The sequence below is a fragment of the Bos grunniens genome, chromosome 7 (genome assembly GCF_055505025.1).
Source record: "Bos grunniens cultivar Pamir isolate PY7600 chromosome 7, Bosgru_T2T1.0, whole genome shotgun sequence".
In the NCBI taxonomy this organism is placed as follows: domain Eukaryota; kingdom Metazoa; phylum Chordata; class Mammalia; order Artiodactyla; family Bovidae; genus Bos; species Bos grunniens.
In genome coordinates, this window is record NC_141171.1 from 109,163,009 (window position 1) to 109,187,053 (window position 24,045).

The window sequence follows — 24,045 nt, forward strand, 5'->3', positions numbered from 1 at the left end:
AGCCCGCCTTCTGCCTCGTTCCTGGTCTCCCTGGAAAGCAAACTCAGCTTCCCGGCCCAGAGCGGGGCCTGCCTCATGCCGCTGTGCCTTGGCGAGCCTGGCTGCACCTCCTGGATATCAGTCTGTTCTGTCTTTCCCACCGACCCCTCACTAGGAAGCCGTGCTCCACGCTTTAGTGTGAGGCATCCCTTAGTCTCCTACTGTATACCTCTCCAGTGTCTCTCTCACACTCCCACAGAAGTTAATCTTATCTTTCCTATTAGACCTTCAGCTCTTTGAGATCAAAGATTATATCCTTTCTTTTATTAATTATACCACAGCTATCCAGAGTGTGTGCTTTGTTGCTCAGTCGTGTACGACTCTTTGCAACGCCCTGGACTGCAGCCCACCAGGCTCCTCTGTTCACGGGATTCTCCGGGCAGGAACATTGGAGTGGGTTGTCATGCCCTCCTCCAGGGGTCTTCCCAACCCAGGGATCAAACCCAGGTCTCCTGCACTGTGGGCTTCCCTGATAGCTCAGTTGGTAAAGAATCTGCCTGCCACGTGGGAGACTGCAGTTTGATTCCTGGGTCGGGAAGATCTGCTGGAGAAGGGATAGGCTACCCACTCCAGTATTCTTGGGCTTCCCTTGTGGCTCAGCTGGTAAAGAATCCACCTGCAATGTGGGAGACCTGGGTTTGCTCCCTGAGTTGGGACGATCCCCTGGAGAAAGGAAAGGCTACCCACTCCAGTATTCTGGCCTGGAGAATTCCATGGATGGTATAGTCCATGGGGTTAAGAGTCGGACACGACTGAGAGACTTTCACTTTCACTCCTGCATTGCAGGCAGATTCTTTACCAGCTGAGCCACCAGGGAAGCCCAAGAATACTGGAGTGGGTAGCCTATCCCCTCTCCAGGGGATCTTCCTGATCCAGGGTCTCCTGCATTGCAGGCGGATTCTTTACCAGCTGAGCTGTACTTGTCAGTAATGTTAATGGAATCAATATGCATGGGGAAGGTAATATTCTGAGTCTGAATTCCTTCACGCCTCACCCTTTGCCCTGCTGTTCTTCCCCAGGGCTGGGTGCTGCTCCTGCTCACCTCCCCGAGTTAACCCTTGACTTCCTGAGGAAGCTCCTCTGCTCTCTCTGAATGGACGGCTTTCCCGCTCGTGTGCCCCTTCACGGCACCAGGTACCACCCTCACTGTGGATATGCATTTGTGTCCGTCTGTTTCATGCCTTGACTAGCGCTGGCTTCTGCAGCCAGACCGTTAGCTCCAGACGTACAGGGAGTGGGTCTGCTTCTGTCCATGATGGCTCTCCTGCTGGATGGCATCCTGTCGACTCTGAATAAACCTTTGCTGACTGACTGACTAATGAACGCCTGAGCCATCGGCACCGCTGGGGTTCAGGGGCCAGGAGTGGACTTGTAGGGGCCGCCCTGCACACCCTGGCACCTGAGGGATGGAGGTGGGGACTCAGTGCTAATGAACGCCTGAGCCATCGGCACCGCTGATTCAGGGGCCAGGAGTGGACTTGTAGGGGCCGCCCTGCACACCCCGGCACCTGAGGGATGGAGGTGGGGACTCAGTGTGGTGCCCCTCAGTCACCACACTGCCCTCCTGGCTCACGGAGCTCTGCCTGAGTCTGGAGGAGGGAAGGTTTACAGGCGCAGACTGAAGCTCTCCTTTCCACGAAGGAAGCTCAGTTGTGTAAGACAACTGCATGGTGGCCTGCTTGGTGGATCGCCCCCAAATGCACTGGAGTTGGGAATCGCCCGCCCCTGCAGCATCCAGCAGGGCGCTTTTGGTGCAAGGTGACCGAGTGAGGATTGGCTTGGGAGTCCCTCTCTGACGCAGAGGCAGTGTAGACAGCCAGCACCGCTTGCGGGGTGTTTTCTGGAGGCAGGCATCCAGAATACAGAGGAGCGTGGGTGAAAAAAAGTGTGTCCACTCCCCTGAGACAGCATGAGGTCAGAATAACTGGGGAACCCTAGGAACCCTGCTGTTGGCATAAGGACTACAGAGCAGTGAAACGGGGAGGTTTAAACAATTCTTTATTTGGGTCCCTTTCTATCGCCTGGAAAAGTCAAGATGTGTCGTTGTAGTTCTCAGTGTTTCCAGGTAAGAACCCGCTTCTGAACTATTTAAAGTTTTACCCTGGGTATAATCTCCAGTCTCAATCTTTGGTGATGTGTTTTACTGGCCAATTTATATAGTTTATAGTCTGACTTGTAAAAAGAGCCCTTTAGCTTGACCATCTGGCAGTGCTACGAATTATTGATGTTAATTACTTCTCTTCCGTATTCTGTTTTCGTGATCCTCTCAGTTTTCAGCCTTTGGTGATACATATGACCATCGTTAATATTTCATGTTACATGAGACGGCCTCTAGGTCTTCATTAAGTGAGTTTATATTGTCAAATGAATATGCTAATCTGGGAGAGCAAAGGCATTTATTGCTTCAACCCTTTTGCCTGAACTTGGTTATATTTTGTATAATTTCTTCACATTCCACCTACTTTTCTTAAACCTTTAATTACTCTGTAATCAGTCTTTATGATCTATGAGGAGCCTGACGTCTGTAGACTTTCCTTTGCATGAAAGTGAAAAGTGAAAGTGAAGTCGCTCAGTCGTGTCCGACTCTTTGCGACCCCGAGGACTGTAGCCCACCAGGCTCCTCCGTCCATAGGATTCTCCAGGCAAGAATACTGGAGTAGGGTGCCATTTCATTCTCCAGGGGATCTTCCTGACCCAGGGATTGAACCCAGGTCTCCTGCATCGCAGACAGACACTTTAACCTCTGAGCCAACTTCAGTTTCCAGTGACTATGTCTACATCCTTTAAACAAAGATGCTAATACCTGATTAGATGCAGGAGAGGCAGCCTGGACGGATGGGCGGGCCCCACATCGCATGTAAGGGGAGCTTGACTCTGTTTCTGGATCTGCCGCTGACTCCCTGGAGCTCCCATGTTTTCTCCCTGCAATTAAGGTGATGAGCAGAACATTATTAAGTGAGAGTAGACCAGTACTCAGTTTTGGAAGGTTGGTTGGGGAAGACATTGCTATAACTCAACACACACACACCCTACCCCAGCGCACACACACAGGGTGGGAAGGACTTGTTGTGCATCGGCAGGTGGAAGAGAAGGCTGTGTCCCAGGGCCAGAGAACTGCTCCAGAGCCACGGGGTCCAGGAAAAGGTCACCTTGTGGTCCTCTCCTCCTCCTCCTGCCTGCAAGAAAAAATCGTGTTCAGCCCAGTTCTCTGCACCCCTTCTTTCCCTCTGTCACTGGCCTTTCCTCCTCTGCTGCCATGTGGTCTCCCCGTTGTGTCCAACTCTATTGTGACCCTGTGGACCGTAGCCCACCAGGCTCCTGTGGCTCTGGGATTCTCCAGGCAAGAATACTGGCGTGGGCTGCCATTCCCTTCTCCAGGGGATCTTGCCAGCCTGGGGACTGAACTGGCATCTCCTGCTAGGCAGGTGGATTCTTTACCGCCGAGCCACCTGGGAAGACTGCTTTTCTCCTTTGATGTTTCTTGATCAGTTTATGATCCCTGACTTTGCAGCTACACCTGGATTTCTCTCTTCTCGTGCATCTGAACTTTGCAGGCTCAGTTTGGATAATGCTTGCTCCGGTTTAGTCCACAAAAATCCTTGTGACTGCCTTAATTAGCTTCTTTTTTTGTTCTCGGAGGCCAGCAAGCTTGCCACCTACCCTCGGGAAAATCCCACCTAGTAGCAGACTCTCCTTCACTGGTCCTTCCCCGAGTCTTGCAGTCTGGAGTTTCATGAAGAGGAACATTCATGTTTCTTAACACTGAGGTTCCCAGGCCTCGTCGGGGAGTCTAGTCCCATGACAGGCCTGTGGTTCTTCCTATTCCAGTTCAACCCACTGCTCAACCAGGGATCAGGAGACTTATTCAGTCCCTGCATCTGAAGATAAATGTTAATTATAGTTCATGCTGGAGAAGGGATATTTTCATTCTCACCAGCCCTGTACTTGAGAAACTGTGTTCTCTGGTTATTGTTCAGTGAAGGATTGGGTTGTTACATAGACCATCTTGGATCTGGAGGCCTCAGCCAAGTCTCACAGTTGGCTCTAGTTAAATCGTGTTAATTTTAAGCTTCCCTCTGATGGGAGATATATTGGTACTTTATTTTTATCCATTTCTTTATTTTTGACTTTCTATCATCTAACATTTTTCTTTACAATAAATGAAAACATGATATCAACACTGTATTGTAACCAGCTTGGATTTTCACATAGATATCATGTCCTTCCAACAATTTTGTGTCAGTTATCATAGTATTCCATGTGATTTCCATGTTTGTTTCTAAAGTTTCTGATTGTTGACCATTTAAATATTAGCACTGTTCATACATGTAATTTGAGTGCCCAATGAGTACTACTCTATAGTTGGTGGTTTAGATTACCATATTATTTGATTTCTGTGTTTGCTTAACCTCTTATCAAAAATTAACAGCTATTTCATTCAGAACCACTCAAGAGCCTCGACTGTTTATTTATTTATTAGCTTCACCTTGCAGCATGTGGGATCTTAGTTCCTTGGCGAGGGTTTGAACCCATGTCCCTGCATCGGAACGCAGAGTCCACTTGACCACTGGGGAAGTCCTCTAGCGCCTCTCCTTTTAAATACAGAACTGGAATTCTTTTCTGTTCTTCAGTTCAGTTGCTCAGTCGTGTCCGACTCTTTGCGACCCCATGAACTGCAGCATGCCAGGCCTCCCTGTCCATCACCAGCTCTAGGAGTTTACCCAAACTCATGTCCATTGAGTCAGTGATACCATCCAGCCATCTCATCCTCTGTCGTCCCCTTCTCCTCTCACCCTCAATCTTTCCCAGCATCAGGGTCTTTTCCAATGAGTCAACTCTTTGCATGAGGTGGCCAAAGTACTGGAGTTTCAGCTTCAGCATCAGTCCTTCCAATGAACAACCAGGACTGATCTCCTTTAGAACGGACAGGTTGGGTCTCCTTGCAGTCCAAGGGACTCTCAAGAGTCTTCTTCAACACCGCCGTTCAAAAGCATCAGTTCTTCGGCGCTCAGCTTTCTTCACAGTCCAACTTTTACATCCATACGTGACCACTGGAAAAACTATACCCTTGACTAGACGGACCTTTGTTGGCAAAGTAATGGCTCTGCTTTTTAATATGCTGTCTAAGTTGGTCATAACTTTTCTTCCAAGGAGAAAGCGTCTTTTAATTTCATGGCTGCAGTCTCCATCTGCAGTGACTTGGTCACCTCCATAAGAGAGAAGTCTATAAATAGTTAAAGATTTCCAAGGAGTCTGAGTTCTGACCTATCTCATAGGATCAGGATGATAATATAGGGTGTTTTTTTTTTTTTTTTTTTATTCCTCAGTTTTCCATTCTAGAAACATGGTGTATAAAATAAATATCTGTGCAAATAGGGGATACATCCATTGTCTTAGTTTCCTAGCAGCACAGACTTAGCAGCTTAAAACAATAGGAATTTACTCTCTAACAGTTCTGGGGTGAGGTCCAGAATCAGCTTGTTGGTCGGGTGGTTCCTACTGGAGGCTCTAAGGAGCCTCTCTCCAGGCTTCTGGTTCTTACTGGCCATTCTTGTGGCATTTCTTGTACATTTATTATTACATTCTCTCCCTCTGTCTTCACATGGCATTCTCCTCTGTGCCTTTGTGTCCAAAGTTCCCTCTTCTTATAAGGACACTGGTCAAATTGCATTTAGGGTTTACCTTAATCCTGTGTGACTTCCTCTTCACTTGATGACATCTGCAAACCCCCTATTTCCTACTGAGGTCATATTCACAGGTTTTGGGTGAACACAAGTTTTAAGGCTTCCTTGGTAGCTCAGATGGAAAAGCATCTGCTGCAGTGTGGGAGACGTGGGTTTGATCCCTGGGTTAGGAAGTTCCCCTGGAGAAGGAAATGGCAACCCACTCCAGTGTTCTTGCCTGGAGAATCCCATGGACAGAGGAGCCTGGTGGGCTGCAGTCCATGGGGTCGCAAGGAGTGGGACAGGATTGAGCGACTAACACTTGTTTGTGAGTTTTGAGGGAACGATATTCAATCCAGAGTGCTAACCAAGCAGGACACTTTCACTTGACTTCTCTTCTTAGGGGTTGGGGGGAGGGAGATTTTACTTCTCCCAGTTTGGGATGGATATCTCATACAGGAACAGACTTGGATGCAAGTCAGAGAAAACCCGAAGAACATTTTTTTCCCTCATTCTCCCTCTTTGCACGTGGCAAGGAGTCTGGAGACAGATGGCCGAGGAGGGTACTGTGGTTCCCAGTGCCAGCTGGGAGCCATTGCTCCTCGGCTTCCAGCTCTGTCGCCCTTGAAACATGGATTTTGACCTTGAGCTTGCTGCTTCAAGGACACAAGATGATGACTTCAGCGTCACACTTGGCCCAAGGTCCACGCAAGCTGGCGGTTCCTTCTGACTGAGCTCTCCCTCCAGTCCTATCCCGAGCCTTCTGCCTAGGTCTTGTTGTCTGGAAACAGCTTATGTGCCAGGGATGGGGGGTAGATTTTTTATTTCTTTTTAGTTTTTGCTTGTCTCTTTGTATTTGCTGCTGCTGCTAAGTCGCTTCTGTCGTGTCCAACTCTGTGCGACCCCTTAGACGGCAGCCCACCAGGCTCCGCCGTCCCTGGGATTCTCCAGGCACAAACACTGGAGTGGGTTGCTTTCTTTGTTTTTAGCAGGACATATTACTGCACTGGAACAAATACAGTTTCATTTTGTAAGGAAAGAGGGAAAACAGATATTGCAAGAGCCAGCTGGGACTGTCTGCAGAATCTCCCCAAATCTATCAGAGCTGTGACCCTGGTCCTCAGGGAGGAACTCGGGTTGTTTTACCGGCCAGTCGGTGTCTGTGGGTTTGCACGGGTGCGTGATGTAGACCTGAGGACTGACTTTTCACTCCTGGCCAGAATGTTTCTACCTGCTGTCAGACAAAACCTTGTTTATAAGCTCCAGCAACTCTCAGGCTCTAACAGCTTCCTTATGAGGCTTGCATTTTGTGAAAATATATCTCTAGCTCAAAACTACAGCGCTAAAGTACTTTTGCATAGAAGTCTAGTAAATGCATATTTTATTTTCTTATTTTCTATACTTTTTATATTGTATTGGGATATAGTTGAGGAGGTTGGATGGCATCACTGACTCAATGGACATGAATTTGAGTAAACTCCGGGAGTTGGTGATGGACAGGGAGGCCTGGAGTGCGGCAGTCCATGGGATCACAGAGAGTTGGACACGACTGAACTGAACTGAGCTGAACAGCTGATTAACTTGTGATAGTTTCAGATGAACAGGGAAGGGGACTCAACCACCCATATGCATGTATCCATTCTCACCCAAGCTCCCCTCCCATCCAGGCTGTGACGTAACGCTGTGCAGAGTTCCCTGTGCCGACAGATGTATGATGTGTGATAGATTTTAGTCAGCCCCTGTTATCGAACACTTAAGTTCTGATATATCAATATTCCATATCAATTTTCTTTCATATATCTTTTAATTGGATGGCTTTAAAAGTTTCCCACAGTCCTATGAGACTTAGTTACTGCATAGAGATGAGACATTTAGAGAGAGAACTTGTTCAGACTGACGTCAGCCTGGGTGGGATACACTGGATTGCTCTAAGCTCAGTGTAGTGGCCTGTGATTTTAACTAGGCCAAGAAGTGATGATAAGGTATCAACTCAGATAATGTGAGAGTGAAAGGGAGAGATTATTCAGTAGTTTTTCTTTTGCAACTTCCCCCTTTTGTCTCCATATACCTGGCTTCCCTTCCCCATTATTACCATTTTACTTACCCCTAAAATTAGCCCAAAGTTAATTCTTTGAGACAGATCAAAAAGAAATCAGCCTCAGCCACCAGCTGCGTTTTGTCTCCTTCTCTCTCCACCTCCACTTTGATTCTGACTCAACCCTCTGACCCCATGCATCAGCTATGGGCTCTGGCTTCCAGCAGACACTTGGTTTTTTTCTGTATCTTGTTTCCCTTTGTTCCTGAGACTGTCTGCTACAGACTTCCAAGGCAGGCGGAAGCCAGCATCACACTTTCCCCAGAGCGTATGCAGCATGCTAATGCTTGCTCCCCGGCCTGGGTAACTGCAGATACCGACGGTTCATGTCAGGGATGAAAGTCGGTGAACAGCTGCAGCTGCCAGGCAAAGATAATGCGGGAATGCGAATGTCAAAGGCGCCTTCTCAGGCCTTCAATCGACTTTGCTTGTTTCTCTCCTGTTTCTCTCCTTTGCGGTTCAATCTTTCTACCCCGGGGTTCCCAGCATCTCTGTCAAGGCGCTTCATCTATTGTGCTACGCTAACTGGGCTGGCTGTTCTGGGAGGAAGGGTAGCCCTCACGGGAGGGAAAGCTGGAAGGATGGTGGAGTTGGACGGTGGAGGCAGGGGCCGGAGAAAGAAGACAGAGCAGCGTCCCGACAGAAAGATACATCGTGTGTCACAGCCCCGCGCCAGTCTCTGCGATTTTCAGTCTCAGCTAGCATGTGCAAGCACATATCGCGATACTAGGGATGTTACCCACCTCATATTTTAGTACTGGATGGTTCCTCCTGCCCCTGAGAATTAAAGTGGACAACGCATTCCACGTGCAGCGCGTCTTTTCCATCTTCCTTCTCTGCGTGCTAGGAGCCCGGCTCCTCCGCGCATCCTTGCGCGTCTTTTTTTTTTTCCCATCCCCCTTCCTCCCTGTCTTGCAGGAGAACAAGTGGCCATGCGTTCCCCTCCGTGCCTTGCAGCTCAGCACTGAGACACCTCTCCCGTCCTCCCGGTGCTGAGACCCAGACATCCCTCCGGGAGTGAGGACGGACCGGCGGGGACCCTCTGCCCCGCGACCTGGCTGCACGCAGGGGCCACGGGGAGGCGGCCTTGCTGGCTTCCGGGGGCCGCGGCAGCGGTGGGCCTGCCCCAGGGCCTGCGGGGTGTGCGCGCGCCCGTGACCGGCCCCTGGACGACTCCGCTTGTTGTCATCGGTTTCCGCCGCTCGGAAGGCCGGCGCAGGCTGCAGGCAGTTTCTGAAACCTCAGAGGAGAGGCGGCATGCGCCCCCCTGAGCCCTGCCAGCCTCTTTTCTGGCTGGAGGGGCTCCCCTGGGGGCTGTGTGAGTGCCCAGGCGCTGCTCCATTGGATTCAGCAGATACTCGCTGAGAAGCTGCTTGGCGTCAGACTCGATGCTAAGCAAAGCAAGGCCTGAAAGGTGAAGGGACCCAGACGCCCGGGGAGCTGAACGCCTAGGGAGGGGCGCCGCGAGCCGCGTCCCCGAGTGGCCTGGAGAGCTGGCAGGAGGCGGCGTCCTCTCAGCCCTTGGGTTCTGGGGAGGCCGAGGTGTGGAAGACTCACTTTGAGCGGACAGGATCCGGGGAGTGTTAGGAGGTGAAGAAAGGTGAACGGGGCCGGGAGAAGGTGGATGAGTGTGACACAGTGTGTTTCTGAGCGCGAGGTCCGGAGGAGGATGGAGATGAGAAAAGGGATTCCAGATGGGAATTCCAGAAGCAAGCAGACCGCTGAGGTTTGCGTCGGGTTGAATTCCGCATACGCGTGTGTCTGGGTCAGTGTGCGGTGCCACTGAAATGTCCTACCTGAGGGCCGAGGAGACAGAAACGTGTTCTCCCGAAGCCCTGGGCCTGGACAACAACCGGGTGCCGTCGTGTGGGGCCGTGATGAGCGCTCACTTCACAGCTTGCGGACGGCCTCCTCGCGCTCTGCGCTCACGCTGGCAGAGCGGGAGGGTGAGTCCCAGCGGGAGTGATGCGGCAGGGACCGGCGCTCTGCTCTCTCTTCCGTTGCTTCTTGGGTCTCAGTTGCCTCCTCTGCAGAATGAGCGAGTGGGGTCTAGACTCGGCCCTTGGAGGATTCCAAAGGCCGTGTGACCCTGTCTTCTTTCTCCCCTCAGTCCCTTCCATTCTTCACCACCTCTTTTCTGCCCTTCTCTCCTTCCTTTCTTTTCTTCCCCCAAAATGTTGAACACTCACAAGCCCTCTGCTGGACCTTATAAGATGGATGTTGTGATGGTCTGGCACATCTCATTTTCTCATCTGTCCCTCCTAACGCAGCGCAGATGAACCTGTAGAAAGGCCCAGGAGATTGTGTTGCCCAGTCTGATCACTTCTTGTCCATGTCCAGAGTTCGCCAGGCCCTTTCCCTCCATCGACCAGACTTCCTACTCCTCAGTCTTGCTTTGGCTGGGCCTCGCACTGGGCAGAATTCTATTCTAGCCCATGAAGAAGGCAAGTGAACCTTTCTGCACATGTCAAGATTATAGATTGGAAGACACAGGATCGCTTGTGATGGCCTGCCTGTTCACCAAATCAGAATAGTCGATTTGTATATTTGCCAACTCGGAGAAAGCGACCTCCACTTACCAGTTAGTTGAGGCTCCCTGGTGGTCCAGCAGTAAGAATCTGCCAGCCAATGCAGGAGATGTGGATTCAATCTCTGGGTCAGAAAGATCCTCTGGAGGAGGGCACGGCAACCCACTCCAGTATTCTTGCTGGAGAATCCCATGAACAGAGGAGCCTGGTGGGTAACAGTTCATGGGGTCACAAAGAGTTGGACATGATTTAGCAACTAAACAACAACAAAAACAATTATTTGATAGCATGTTTATGCTGACAAATATCAAATATTAAGAAAACAAAGCCTCTATGGATCCAATGGTTAATGTTACAATTAAGAAAGTACCTGCTATATGCCTGCTGAAGTCAGCTAGACTCCTTTCTCTGGCGTCTCAGCTCCTTCTCTCCTCCCAGAATACTCACCTTCTAGACACAAGTGGGGAGCAGTTTCCTGTGGCTGAGGTTTCTAGGGAGTCCTGTTCCTAAGAACTTGAGTTTCTGGAATCTTAGAAACTTTTCTGAATTGCCAAGAAGAGGTGACTGTCCTGATTATTACTTCTTTTCTTAAAATGGATAGTACTAAACAAATCTGTACCATTTCCCCTCTTCATTTAGATAAACTGCTCTCGACTACCAGGAAGGCTTTGAGAATCCCTGGGTGGGTTTCTGAGCAGTTTCGGCCAACAAAGTGAAAGGGCAAATCTCCGTGTGCGAGACGGCACACAGATTGCACCATGCCCATCATCCACTCTGCACTGCCCTCTCAGGGGCAGGCAGCCTTTCCAGGCCTCCTTTTCCAGACCCCCCTCCCTGGGGAAGTGTGACTCTGCACAGAGTTGGGCTTTGCTGTCGTCAATTGCCAAGAGCTCATGATTAGCTGGACCTGCACCCAGGTCTGTTTTGCCCCACCAGACCGTCTTCTTGTCTGGGATCGCTCCTCCCTGCCTGAGGTCATCATGCCCTGGTTATTCACGGCCCATAGTAAAGCTCTTTTCAGCTTGCTTTACTTTATATCCACTCTTTCATGGCTGTTTTAAACACACAATTACTAGGGAAGAATATCTGGCTTTGAGGTACAATGTCAACATCAACACCTAGCCCCGCGGTAACGTGGCAGCCTCTACCTTGCAGAATTAGAGGTTCTGTTTTGATAACATGGGTTCGTCTAATCATTTGAAATTTCATACAAACACATACCTATACACACTTTTCCAGGAGACAACCACAATGGCCATTTTCAATGACATAAGAACTTGCATTTCAGTGACTATACAAACATCGACCCAAATCATCTGCCAAATGGTTTTTGTTCATACCAAATCTGAATATTTTTAATAATAGTAGCAATGGTAACAGTACCATTTATGTAGCATTCACTATATGCTGGACCAGTTTCTAAGCAGTTTAAATGTATTGGCTCTTCTGAAAACACACTAAACCCAGCTGAGGGGATATCTAATGTAGGCAGACGCTGTGTGCCCATTGAATGCAGAGAATTATTGATATTGGACTGTCTTGTAGACTCACGTCCCTTCGGTCATTTTTGGTAAATTCCTTCTCTCTTCCCAGGGCAGCTGGAGGCAGACTGAACAGAGATGAGGGTCCCCAGCAGGCAGCCTCTCGCCGTCTGCTCTTGCTTCTCGCTCCTTAGCACCCCCTGTCTTCATGAACACTTGCAGTTCAGTACCCCATTGAGTGCTAAACCTTGATCTGGCAAATTTGGAAGCGTCTCCTGCTTTACTCTTGTGTTGTCTCCTTGCCCTGACCTTGAGGTCTTTAACCTGGATGGTGTAGAAAGTGTAAGCGTCACAGTTGTCAGTCACACAGGAGTGTGTAGGCAAGCTCCAATAGTTCCAATGTGCTCAGTCTAAGCTTTCTGCTCCTTCCATTTCCTGGGTCCCTTGTGGCTCTTCCTGGGTTGAAATTCGGGAAAGATTGGGAGGGAAAGGGTGCGTACACGCATTCCTGCTGACTGACGTCATGTGCTGGTGTGGGCACGGTGTAGGGCACACTGCCTCTGCATCACTGAGGTGTGCGCTGTGGACACTCTCCTTGATAATGCTAAATGAGTCCCTCGGACAAGTTGCTTCTTATTCCTTCCTCAGCCTCTAGCCATGAAGTAATGCACTTCTAGCTTCTCTACTCTAGGGTCCCTTGGCTCCTCCAAGCAGCCTTTGGAACAGGACTGAACGTAGCTTCAAGCCAGCTCTCCTCTCTGCATGGACTATCCCTGGTCCAGGGAGATCACGTATTTCTTTGTTCCATGAGAGTCTAAGGAAGGACCTTCTCTCCTGTCTGCAGAGTGGCTGGCTCCTTCCAACAGCTTCCATTTATATTTGTCAGGAGGGCTTGAGACTGCAGGCTCCTTGCCCCAAGTTCTAAGAAACAAGGATTAAGTTTTGGTTTTGGTTAGAGGAGGGCATGTTTAAAGCCCATTTAACTGCTTTTCAGCAAGAGAAATATACTTCTCTTAACCATTCCTCAAATTTCACTTCTGTTCCTTCTAGAATATTCACTCGTTCTCAGCTTCTCCAAGTTCTTTAATGGATTGGAGGTAGAAAGTGAAAAGTGAAAGTGTTAGTCACTCAGTCATGTCGGACTCTTTGTGACCCATGGATGTAGCCCGCCAGACTCCTCTGTCCATGGGATTCTCCAGGCAAGGATACTGCAGTAGGCTGCCATTCCCTTCTCAAGGGGATCTTCCCGACCCAGGGATGAACCTGGGTCTCCTGCATTACAGGCAGATTCTTTACTGTTTGAACACAATCCCCAAATTAGTTCTCAGGTACCTATTTTGAAAGTCCTTGCTTTTGCTTCCTCCCAACTCACTTTGTAATGTAAATAAGCCTGATCCTTGGTTTAAGGCCCCAGTCTAAACTGCACTGCAGTAATTCCATTTGAACATTTTGTTTTACCTACAATGAAACAGAATATTGGCAAAAGTTATGACTGATCACTTCACAGATACAGTCATGTCTTAAAAGATGCTCAACATAATTATGAAATCTTGGAAATAGAGCAACTAGATATTGCGTATATCATATTGGTGGAATGTAAATGATTGATAATAAATAGTGTTCGTGGCATCATTCGTATCATTTCCGTAGGGAGATCATACTCTGTTGGTGGAGCATCCATCGGCATAGTCTCTTCTGGAAAGCACTCTGTCAGTCTCCATTAAGGTAAGAAATGGGCGTGTTCTTGAGCCATTATTTCTACACCATTTTTTGCTAGCCGAGAGAAATATTTGCCCGTGTACTTACAAAGGCGGCCAAAGACGTGCATCGCAGCATTGCTTGTGAGAACAAGAATGAGACAGCATGTCAACGGCAGACAAGTTACGGTGGCAGTTTCCCAGTCTGCCTTGCGGTCAGTGGGACGACACTGGTGAGAGGAGTGTGGGTCACTTCCAGGCCGTGTGCTTTAACCAGTGCTTGTGTTCTCCATGCTCTTCCACTTACAGGACGAGTATAATCAGAAGACCCAAGAGATGGCTAGCAACCAGATGGAAAGGAGTTGGGTTCCCAAATGGAGGAAAGCTACCTCTCCATTTCCATCACTGCCATTGGACTGGTTGGTGAATAAAACAAAAGGAGTTGGGTTCTCAAATGGAGGAAAGCTACCTCTCCATTTCCATCACTGCCATTGGACTGGTTGGTGAATAAAACATCAACTTCTACCATATCAAGCCACTGACATCTTGGGATTTTTTTGTTAAAGTAGCTAGTGTTACCCTAGTACAAATGACCTGTACCAGTTAAAAAGGAGGAACTAGATTAGTATATTTTGATGTAACCATATCTCAAAGATATATTGATGAAGAAAGCATATAATATCATGTATATTAAATACAATTTATATATGCGTGTGTGTGTACAAACACAGAAAAACTTCCAGAGGGTAAACAGCAAACTAATCATAGTGACTACTTCTAAAGAGGGGAGCGGGGCTGGGTATTGAGGGAAGTGGAGACTTTTGGTCTGCATTACTGAAACTTTTATGAGGAGAGTATTTCTTGTATTACTTGTGTAATTAAAATTATGAAAGAAATTGGATTGGCTCCCTAGGCAATTGCTTGACTTGAACTGTTCATGTTTGTTTCTGTCCTCATTTATGTGAGGAAAATAGATGAAAGCTTTTCATCCTGCCCTGCTCACCAATATCCTGTAATGAGTAGAGATTATTGGGAATAATTCCCAAATTAAGGTTTTTGGCACAGTAATGAATATATCAAGAATTTTAAAAACCACAGAATACTCTAAAGTAACTGGAGAAGACAAATGCAAATAAATCAGTTATGATGGCAAAAATAAATGCAGGCGGGTTTAGACATATTTTGATGAGGCTATTAATGTAGCGCTATTGAATCATAAATATGCCTTTTAAAGAAGGCTGGATTTACTCAGCTGCTGTGACATCACCTTTCATCCAGCTGTGAAGACGAAGGGAAAGAATCCCCCTGCAATGCGGAAGACCCGGGTTTGATCCCTGGGTTGGGAAGATCCCATGGAGGAGGGCATGGCATCCCACTCCAGTACTCTTGCCTGGAGAATCCCGTGGACAGAGGAGCCCGGCAGGCTGCAGTCCACGGGGTCGGAGAGGGTCAGACACGAGTGAGCGACAGAGCACAGCACTCGGCCACAGTGAGCGACTGAGCACAGCACTCGGCCACATGCAGCAAGAACGGGAGCAGGTCTCCTCCCTGCCCTGCTTTCGGGACCCAGGGAGTCCCTGGGTGTGTTTCGTAAGAGAGTAAGGAGCGTCCAGTCACGAATGCCCCAGAAAGCAGCAGTAGCAGGGTGCCTTTTCCCTCGTCCCCTCTGCTTTTGTGCACAGCTTCCTCGGGGCCTGCTCTGCAGGGTCACTGCGGCCTCTACACCTGCCGCCGCCATCGGCGCCTCTTTGGCGGCGCCCCTGGGTTACCCAGGACTGCCTGCTCTCACGCCCTTTGAGAAAAAGCTACTAGGGGCTCCGGGGCTTGGGCCAACTAGTCGGTCTCCTCACACACCTGCCTGGGGCCCCGTCTTCAGACACGCCCGGGGCACCACGTTCCACTGCCCCCAGGGAAGAAAGGGTGCGGAGTTTGGTCTCATCCCTCTCTTCCCCTCCTTTTCACTTGCTTCTCCTAAATGGGGTCAGGTTTGACCTGAACTCCCCCCTTCTTTCCCCATCCAGTTCCTGCCCTCGTTTTATTCCGTAATTCCTGCTACCGCATTTAGTAAGATTCAGACACGACAGAGACAGTGCTGTATCCGTGTGGTTACAGGGAACGCTAGGGTGTGACCTGCCTGCCTTTGCTGCCTCGTTCCTTCTCTTCCGCAGGTGTTTCTCGGTGTTGCAAAATACCAACCAGGTGGGATTTTAAGCAGGGAGTCTTGGGCTGGAAACCAGGTGTTGTGCTTTATGGACGATGAGAATCGTGCGGGAATGATGAGGGTGGTGAGGGTGGGCAGCTCCAACGTGACTTACGAGCCAGAGGAACCCAGGGATGATGGGAGCCTGCTACCTACAGAAGCTCGCCGGGCCGAGCACCTTCTCCATCAAGAGTTGGAACCTGGCGGTAAGCGTATCTCCATTGGATTCTGATATATTACAGCTAGCATCAGGGTAAACGTATAAATCCTACCCCGCTGTGTGTGTGACTGCTTACGAGTGTGAAGAGGAATTGGGGAGTGAACAACCAGAGCGGTGGAGGGATCCAGATGAGAGGAGGAACGACTGTCCTTCTGGACGTCAGACTCTCCTGCTGGTCGAGGGGCCTTCGCTCCACGCTCTCAGTCTCCAGCAACGCGCTCACTCCTGCCATCCCCAGCCTGGGGCTTAGTAGAGCCTGGTGTGACCAGCATGGAGGCTCTTCCACTTACTCTCTGCTGCACCTGCTCTTCTGCCAGGGCTCGTGCCCCTTGGCTTGTGTCCTGTGGCTCATGCCCTGTGGCTCATCCACCACGGCTCGTCCACAGTGGCTTGTGTGCCACGGCTCGTGCCCCTTGGCTTGTGCCTTGTGGCTCGTCCACTGTGGCTTGTGCCCCTTGGCTCATGCCCTGCAGCTCGTCCACTGTGGCTCGTGCCCCTTGGCTCGTCTCATCCCCCGCGGCTCGTGCCCCGTGGCCCGTGCACCTTGGCTCGTTTTGTGGAGAGGCTGTCCTTCATCCGGTGCCTCCCCCTCCTTTTCCTCCTTAAGTAGAAACTCCGCTTCCCTCTCTCCCTCCGGGTACCAGGCTCCTTGCTTTCCAGAGCTCCTTCCGCGCCCTTGGCTGATTCCGATTCCTGCCATTTGAACGCTTCCAGTGGTGACCCTGTGGTCTCCCACTGCCTCTGCTGGTTTCCTTTTTCTAAGTAATTTCAATGTCTTGTGCAATTCTTTCTCTTCTGCCATCTTGGGATTCAAGTTAATGACCCTCACTCTCATCCTTCTTGACTCAGTTGATTTTTCCCCCGTCTCCATTCACATTTCATCCATCCCAGGCTCAGCTCAAAAACTATCCCTTCTTCACAGCTTTCCTGATCCCTGCAACAACAACTATTTTTTTCCCTCTGGATAACCATATTCCTTTATTTGTACCATTTGATGTCTTTAAATTTTTTGACTTTGAATAATAAAGGTTCCCCTTGTTAAAAGTATGGTATTTAAGGCCAAGAACTGTGTTTTAGTCATGCTTCTATTTCTATCAACCCTATTCCAGTATCTCCTTTTGCACTTGGCATGTAGAGTATGTAATAAATGCTAATTTGAAGACTGAATGATGACACTTGCCTCCTTATCATTTCCCATTACGGTGCTGCTTATTTGCATACCATAAACTACAACCCCTCATCCTCAACAACTGCAGAAACTCCTCAGATCACTTCCACAGTTTATTTTCTAATAATAATATTCAACAACAATTTAAGGCATTTCTTATATATTGAGCCCTTTCCTAGATGTTGATGAAGCAGTATTCCAGCTGACCCCAAATGAAGCTACTGTCCATCTCTAGGGCTGGGGGAGGCCCCATCTGCTCCCCTGAGCCATGTAGCTTGACCAGGATTATAAAATCAGGAAAGAAGAAGAGCATGTGTCCACTCTCTTTCCCACTTAACTTCTGCCTCACCTCCATCCTGTGGCCTCCTTAGAGTAGGCTACATTGCAATTCTGAAGAAACCCTATTTTGTGGAAAATCCCTCCACAGTTGTCAGTATGAAGGGCCCACTTGAGCACCTCAGGCTTTCCTGAGTTTCCTGTTCCTGAAGCTCCATCTTCTTGCACTAAGCCTTGCACAAGCCCACCCCTTAATCGTGGCGACCTTCATTTAGTTCTCAAGCCTGGCACGCTATCTTGAGCATGTGTGATTTCTTATTTTTTTTCTTTCTATATGGTTTTCTTTTCTTCATTTTCACCTGATTTCTTAATCAGCTTGGGCTGTCCTATCAAAATACCACAGATTGAGTGGCTTCAACCACAGACATCTATTTCTCACAGTTCTAAAATCTGGAAAGTCCAAGATCAAGGTGGAGACAGATTCCGTTCTTGGTGAGAACTTTCTTCCCAGCTTGCACAGAGCAGCCATCTCCCTGGATGCTCACATGACCTCTTCTATGTGTGCACTTAAAGAAAGCAAGAGAGTTCCAGGAAAAAATCTACTTTGACTTCTCTGACTATGCTAAAGCCTTTGACTGTGTGGATCACCACAAACTGGAAAATTCTTCAAGAGATGGGAATACCAGACCACCTAACCTGCTTCCTGCAAAATCGGTATCCAGGTCAGGAAGCAACAGTTAGAACTGGACATGGACCAACAGGCTGGTTCCAAATAGGGAAAGGAGTACGGTAAGGCTGTATATTGTCACCCTGCTTAGTTAACTTACATGCAGAGTACATCATGAGAAATGTTGGACTGGATGAAGCACAAGCTGGAATCAAGATTGGAGGGAGAAATATGAATAACCTCAGATATGCAGACGATACGACATTAATGGCAGAAACTGAAGAGGAACTAAAGAGCCTCTTGATGAAAGTGAAAGAGGAGAGTGAGAAATCTGGCTTAAAACTCAACACTCAAAAAACAAAGATCATAGCATCTGGTCCCATCACTTCATGGCAAACAGATGGAGAAGCGATGAAAACAGTGGCAGAATTTATTTTCTTGGGCTCCAAAATCACTGTGGACATTGACTGCAGCCATGAAATTAAAAGACACTAGCTCCTTGGAAGAAAAGCTATGATCAACCTAGACAATGTATTAAAAACCAGAGACATTATTTTGCCAACAGAAGTCCTTATAGTCAAACCTATTGTTTTTCCACTAGTCATATATGGATGTGAGAGTTAGAGTATAAAGAAAGCTGAGCACAGAAGAATTGATGCTTTTGAACTGTGGTTGGACAAGACTCTTGAGAGTCCCTTGGACTGCAAGGAGATCAGTCCTGAATGTTCACTGGAAGAACTGATGATGAAGCTGAAGCCCCAATACTTTGGCCACCTGATACAAAGAACCGATTCATTAGAAAAGACCCTGATGCTGGGAAAGATTGAAGGCAGGAGGAGAAGGGGACAACAGAGGATGAGATGGTTGGATGGCATCATCAACTCCATGGACATGAGTTTGAGTAAACTCTGGGAGTTGGTGATAGACAGGGAGGCCTGGTGTGCTGCAGTCCATGGGGTAGCAAAGAGTTGGACACGACTGAGAGACTGAACTGAAAAAGAGAACAAAGTTTGGTCTCTGTCTCCTGTTCTTATAAAGCAATGGCACCTCACTTCAGTACTCTTGCCTGGAAAATCCCATGGACGGAGGAGCCTGGTAGGCTGCAGTCCATGGGGTCGCTGAGGGTTGGACACGACTGAGCGACTGAGCGACTTCACTTTTAACTTTCCTGCTTTGGAGAAGGAAATGGCAACCCACTCCAGTGTTCTTGCCTGGAGAATCCCAGGGACGGGGGAGCCTGGTGGGCTGCCGTCTATGGGGTCGCACAGAGTCGGACATGACTGAAGCGACTTAGCGGCAGCAGCAGCAACCCCATTATACGTGCTCCACCCTCACGCCTTCATTAAACGTAATTACTGCCCCAAAGCCTCACCTCCTGATGCCATCACCTTGGGGATTAGGGCTTCAGCATACACTGAAGAGACACAAAACATTCAGTCTCTAACAACTAGGAAACTCCTTTTCACCCATGACTCAGTTTAAGAATCATGTATCCCGGGAACCCTCTCTGTTTTATTTAAATTTTCCTCCTGAAGATCCCCTGGAGAAGGGAACAGCAACCCACTCCAGTATTCTGGCCTGGAGAGCCCATGGACAGAGGAGCCTGTTGGGCTGCAGTCCAGGGGGTCGCAGAGCAGGACATGCCGACTACCACGTCCGCCTTTTCCACTTTCTCTGCTCCTACAGCGCTCTTCAGTTGCCTCTGTTATAGCACGTTTCACTCCTTCTACAATGGTGAGTTTATATGTCTGCTTCCTTTTGTTTTATCCAATTTTTATGTTCACAGTCCAGCGCAGGGTCTGCCCTATGGTACGGACTTGGTACCATAAGCTCAGCTTCAAAGAATTTAACTCTCAATACTTTTCAGTCCCCTCTGCTAAGTTCAAAGTAAACCCTTGCTTTATTTACTTTTTTTTAAACTTTTTTATAAGTATTTACATTAGACCCATTTGTTATTTGATCGTACAATTTGGTGAAATTTTCCATTCATTTATTTTTGGATGAACGTGCTATTTCTAACTGGATGATTATTAATAGTTGATGTTGCTATTGAAGCACTTATAAAAGGGAATTCTTTTAATTATTCATTCACTTCTCTGTATCACTCTGTTGTATCCACATCCTATTCATCATGGCAGAGTCGACGCCTGGCACACACGAGGTGCTCAGGGCAGGTTTCCTGAATGAATGCAAACACGTATCATATTCTGCTTTCCCAACTCACCTCTCACCTCCTTGGAAAGGCACTGGAATCTACTCTTTCCCGCTCTCTTTGGAGCCTACTCTCGGGCCCTTTAAGAATCCCTGTTATGAGCTCCCGCCTTCTTTCTTCACTCGGAAAAGGAGACAGCAGGAGCAGAAGATGCTGTCCGCTCCTGCTCCTGAGCCTTCATCAGGGGCCGCGCCGCGACGGGGCGGGTGGGCGGAGGGGAGGCGCCCTGGGGGCGGCGCGGAGGGCGGGGCGGGCGTGGGACAGAGGCCCTGCAGGCATCGCTTGGCGCTTCACTCCTGGGTAGGAGGCCACGTGAGCAAACGCAGGGGTCGGATGCCATCACAAGATCGGGGTCGTGGTGTCTGTTGCTTTCTGACTCCATGCCTGATGGTGCGCAAGCTGTCAGTCCTAAGAGCTTTGGTTTCTGTGTCTGGTGTGGGATGATCACACCTGTCCTCACTGCCTACAATCATTTCTAAAATCGAATGAGGGCTGTAAAATCTACTGCAAATTGTTAGCACGTTTGTCCCGTGTGTGAGGACTTGTTATTGTTGCTATTATTTTATTGCTGTACATCTTACCTCCTTTCCAGATTTACAGTGGCAATTAAACTGTCCACTTTGCCATATCCTGTTACTGAATTATGCTCGTTACAGATTCCTCAAGACAAGCAACAGCCAGTCCTCAAATAAGAGGACTGGCAGCAGCATTGGTCACACGCACACACTTCACCCTAACTTTACCTGGTAATTGGGGTAACCGTCTATGTTAGTTCACTAGCTTTATTCAGAAGAGCAAACTCCTCATACCTTTAGGACAACTTGGAAGAAAGTGCCCACCAAAGTCCTGTTCCTGCCCTCCCATGGAGATTGGACCCAGGGAGCTCTCCTAAGGTCTGCGTTTCAAAGGCCTGACTCCCAGGTTCTTGACAAAGATGTTTCTGGGTTATTAAGGTGACAGAAAGTCTATCTAGTTTTCAGAAGGTTTTATATCCACTGAAAAGGGAGGAGAAACCACTTAAAATTACATTGTCAAAGTGAATAAGAAAAGGAAGACGTAACCTCATCCTTTATTTTCAACAGGGAGGGTTAAACCTTGTATTTAAAATTTTTATGTGCCCTATACACAGACAACTAAGAATTCCAAAGGTGGGAACATGTTCACCTCAGAAAGACTGCCCCACAGCTTCTTCTGTCTCACTGGTTTGTGAGTGCTCACTCAGACTGGGAGACAATATTTATCTCATACCCTGCACATATGTATCCATAGTACAGTTGGCCCTTGAACAACACAGATTTGAACTGTGTGGGTCCATGTAGATTTTTTTCAATCAGTATATACAAAAATATGCATGTAGAACATCATGTGGGTGATTTGTATTAAAGTGGATAGTCTATTTTTACATTGGCATTAAGTGAGTAATATTTAATGGAAAATTGAAAATATGTTCATTTTCTTACTGTTTTCTAACTTTACTTTCAGAGAAATACGTTACTGTACAGTATGCCTTTCTCATCATGGGAGAATCTGCCTATCAGCTTGTCACAGGTAAGTGGTTTATTTTGAAAAGCAACACTGTTTTTAATAATGTATTATGGACATGACTGTAACATTGTACGACATACAATTTTATAACCATTTGTTCATTAGTGTATAAGCTTGGCGAATGTGAAGCAATCATATTGATTATACCAGGCAACTATAAAGCAATTATGTTGCTGCTTCTTTGTTATCAACACACGAATCATTTAACCTGCGAATGCATATGAGTTTCTGGTTCACATTATCTTTTCAGTTTTGATGTCTAGTGTGAGTAACATTGAGAGTATTTTGTATCATATAAGACAATATTGACGTAGGAACTGATAGATAATCATCTTGTGAGCTGACAATATAAACTTACGTTATCAAAGAACACACTACAGTCCTGTAAATATCTTTTCTCTTATGGTTTTCTGAACATTTTTTATCTAGTTTAGTGTAAGAATACATATAACTTAAAATGTATGTGTTAATTGACTGTGTTATCAGTAAGGCTGTTAGTAGTTAAGTTTGGGGGAATCAAAAGTTACAGGCAGGTTTTCAGCTGCACTTGGGGTCGGTGTTCCTAACTGTCCTTGTTGTTCAAATGTCAATTGCATTTCTTTTGCCTTCTGATTTCACGGCATGTTTACTGCACCTGAATACTAGCATTCCTTGCGTTCGGGGGCTGGGGGAGCCGCAGTGAGACTTCATTTGATCGAAATGGGCCAAGTCTGAAAACTCACTGTGAAAGCAGAAAGGGCTAGAAAGGGTGGGTGCTCCTGGACCTGCACCTTGTCTGGACTTTGGCCTCAAGGACGGGCCAAACAGCTGAGGGTGGTCAGAATCACACTGTAACTTGATAATGTTTCAGCATTTTAGTCTCAGCAGTTTGGAAGTCCCCGGACATGTAGGTGCTCTGTACACCTACATCTTGATGAAGAGTTGTAGAGACAGAAGCGCCCTGGCTGTATGTAGAGAGAGATGAGCGTCATATCAGGGTCAGTGGCTGCCTCTGAAGATTCCCCAGATAATTAATCACACTGATATCAATGTCTCAGCATTTCCCTCTCATCTCTGCAAGCCCTCTTAGGAATATCTGAAAAGCACTTTTAACACGGACTTAAGTTTAATGAATGTAAGGTAATAATAATTAATATGGCAAAGCTTCCTTCCGATATTCTGCCAAATTCTAGAACTTCTGCTACATCAGTTCAATTCAGTCTCTCAGTCGTGTCTGACTCTTTGTGACCCCATGGACTGCAGCACATTAGGCCTCCCTGTCCATCACCAACTCCCGGAGTTTACCCAGACTCATGTCCATTGAGTTGGTGATGCCATCCAACCATCTCATCCTCTGTCGTCCCCTTCTCCTCCTGCCTTCAATCTTTCCCAGAATCAGGATCTTTTCAAATGAGTCAGCTCTTCTCATCAGGTGGCCAAAGGACTGGAGTTTCAGCTTTAGCATCAGTCCTTCCAATGAATATTCAGGACTGATCTCCTTTAGGATGGACTGGTTGGATCTCCTTGCAATCCATGGGACTCTCAAGAGTCTTCTCCAACACCGCAATTCAAAAGCATGAATTCTTCTGTGCTCAGCTTTCTTTATAGTCCAACTCTCACATCCATACACGACTACTGGAAAAACAGTAGCTTTGACTAGATAGACCTTTGTTGGCAAAGTAATGTCTCTGCTTTTTAATATGCTGTCTAGGTTGGTCATAACTTTTCTTCCAAGGAGTAAGCATCTTTTAATTTCATGGCTGCAGTCACCATCTGCAGTGATTTTGGAGCCCCCGCAAAAAAGGGTCTTTTACTGTTTCCACTGTTTCCCCATTTATTTGCCATGAAGTGATGGGACCAGACGCCACATACCTGTGATGTATAATGGCTGAAAAAGTGAGGCCTCTTTTTAATCTACCCCCACCAAACAAAGACTTGCCTTCCTGATCTTTGGGTTTGTTTTTCCAAATCTCTGGTGCTGATAGGTAGGCATGCACCACGGCACCACTGGGGTCATCAGGAGCCGGAGCTTGCTTCTCATCGCTTGTGGCCACCAGCATCTTTTTCGCTTCCCCAGATGCTATTCCTTTGCTGCTCAGGGTCCACTCTGACAGGACTCGTCTGAGTTTCTCTCGCCGGCTCTCCATCACACATCTCTGTCACAGCCACGCACACATTGTATGCATTTTACTTGTACCTGTGTTTAGAGTAAGAGTCACCTAGAGGTAATGATACTGTAAGTCAGCACTTTCCTCCTTCCTCAAGAAATCCTAAA

The 24,045-nt window shown here is 47.8% G+C and overlaps 1 protein-coding gene and 1 long non-coding RNA gene across 19 annotated transcripts in view; both read left to right on the plus strand.

Moving 5' to 3' along the window:
• The window catches only part of LOC147370099 (uncharacterized), a 39,810-nt gene extending 25,408 nt beyond the window's left edge, over positions 1 to 14,402 (plus strand). Inside the window, exons 3-5 of the long non-coding RNA XR_015168410.1 lie at positions 1,059 to 1,173; positions 13,457 to 13,531; positions 13,813 to 14,402. This is a non-coding gene — a long non-coding RNA (uncharacterized LOC147370099). The remainder of the gene's footprint in view (positions 1 to 1,058; positions 1,174 to 13,456; positions 13,532 to 13,812) is intronic.
• A 1,039-nt stretch (positions 14,403 to 15,441) lies between these two features.
• Positions 15,442 to 24,045, plus strand: part of LOC147370100 (uncharacterized) — a 148,844-nt gene continuing 140,240 nt past the window's right edge. For 7 of the 18 annotated variants that reach the window (XR_015168416.1, XR_015168411.1, XR_015168422.1 and 4 more), the window contains exons 1-2: positions 15,460 to 15,909; positions 21,729 to 21,794. Coding sequence is in view for 1 of the 18 variants with exons in the window: in XM_086413377.1 (XP_086269503.1) it covers positions 15,753 to 15,909; positions 21,729 to 21,794 (223 nt within the window). In the remaining 17 variants the exon portion in view is untranslated. Of the gene's footprint in view, positions 15,910 to 21,728; positions 21,795 to 24,045 lie in introns of all 18 variants that reach the window. The other 11 variants (XR_015168415.1, XR_015168413.1, XR_015168412.1 and 8 more) reach the window with 3 other exon arrangements.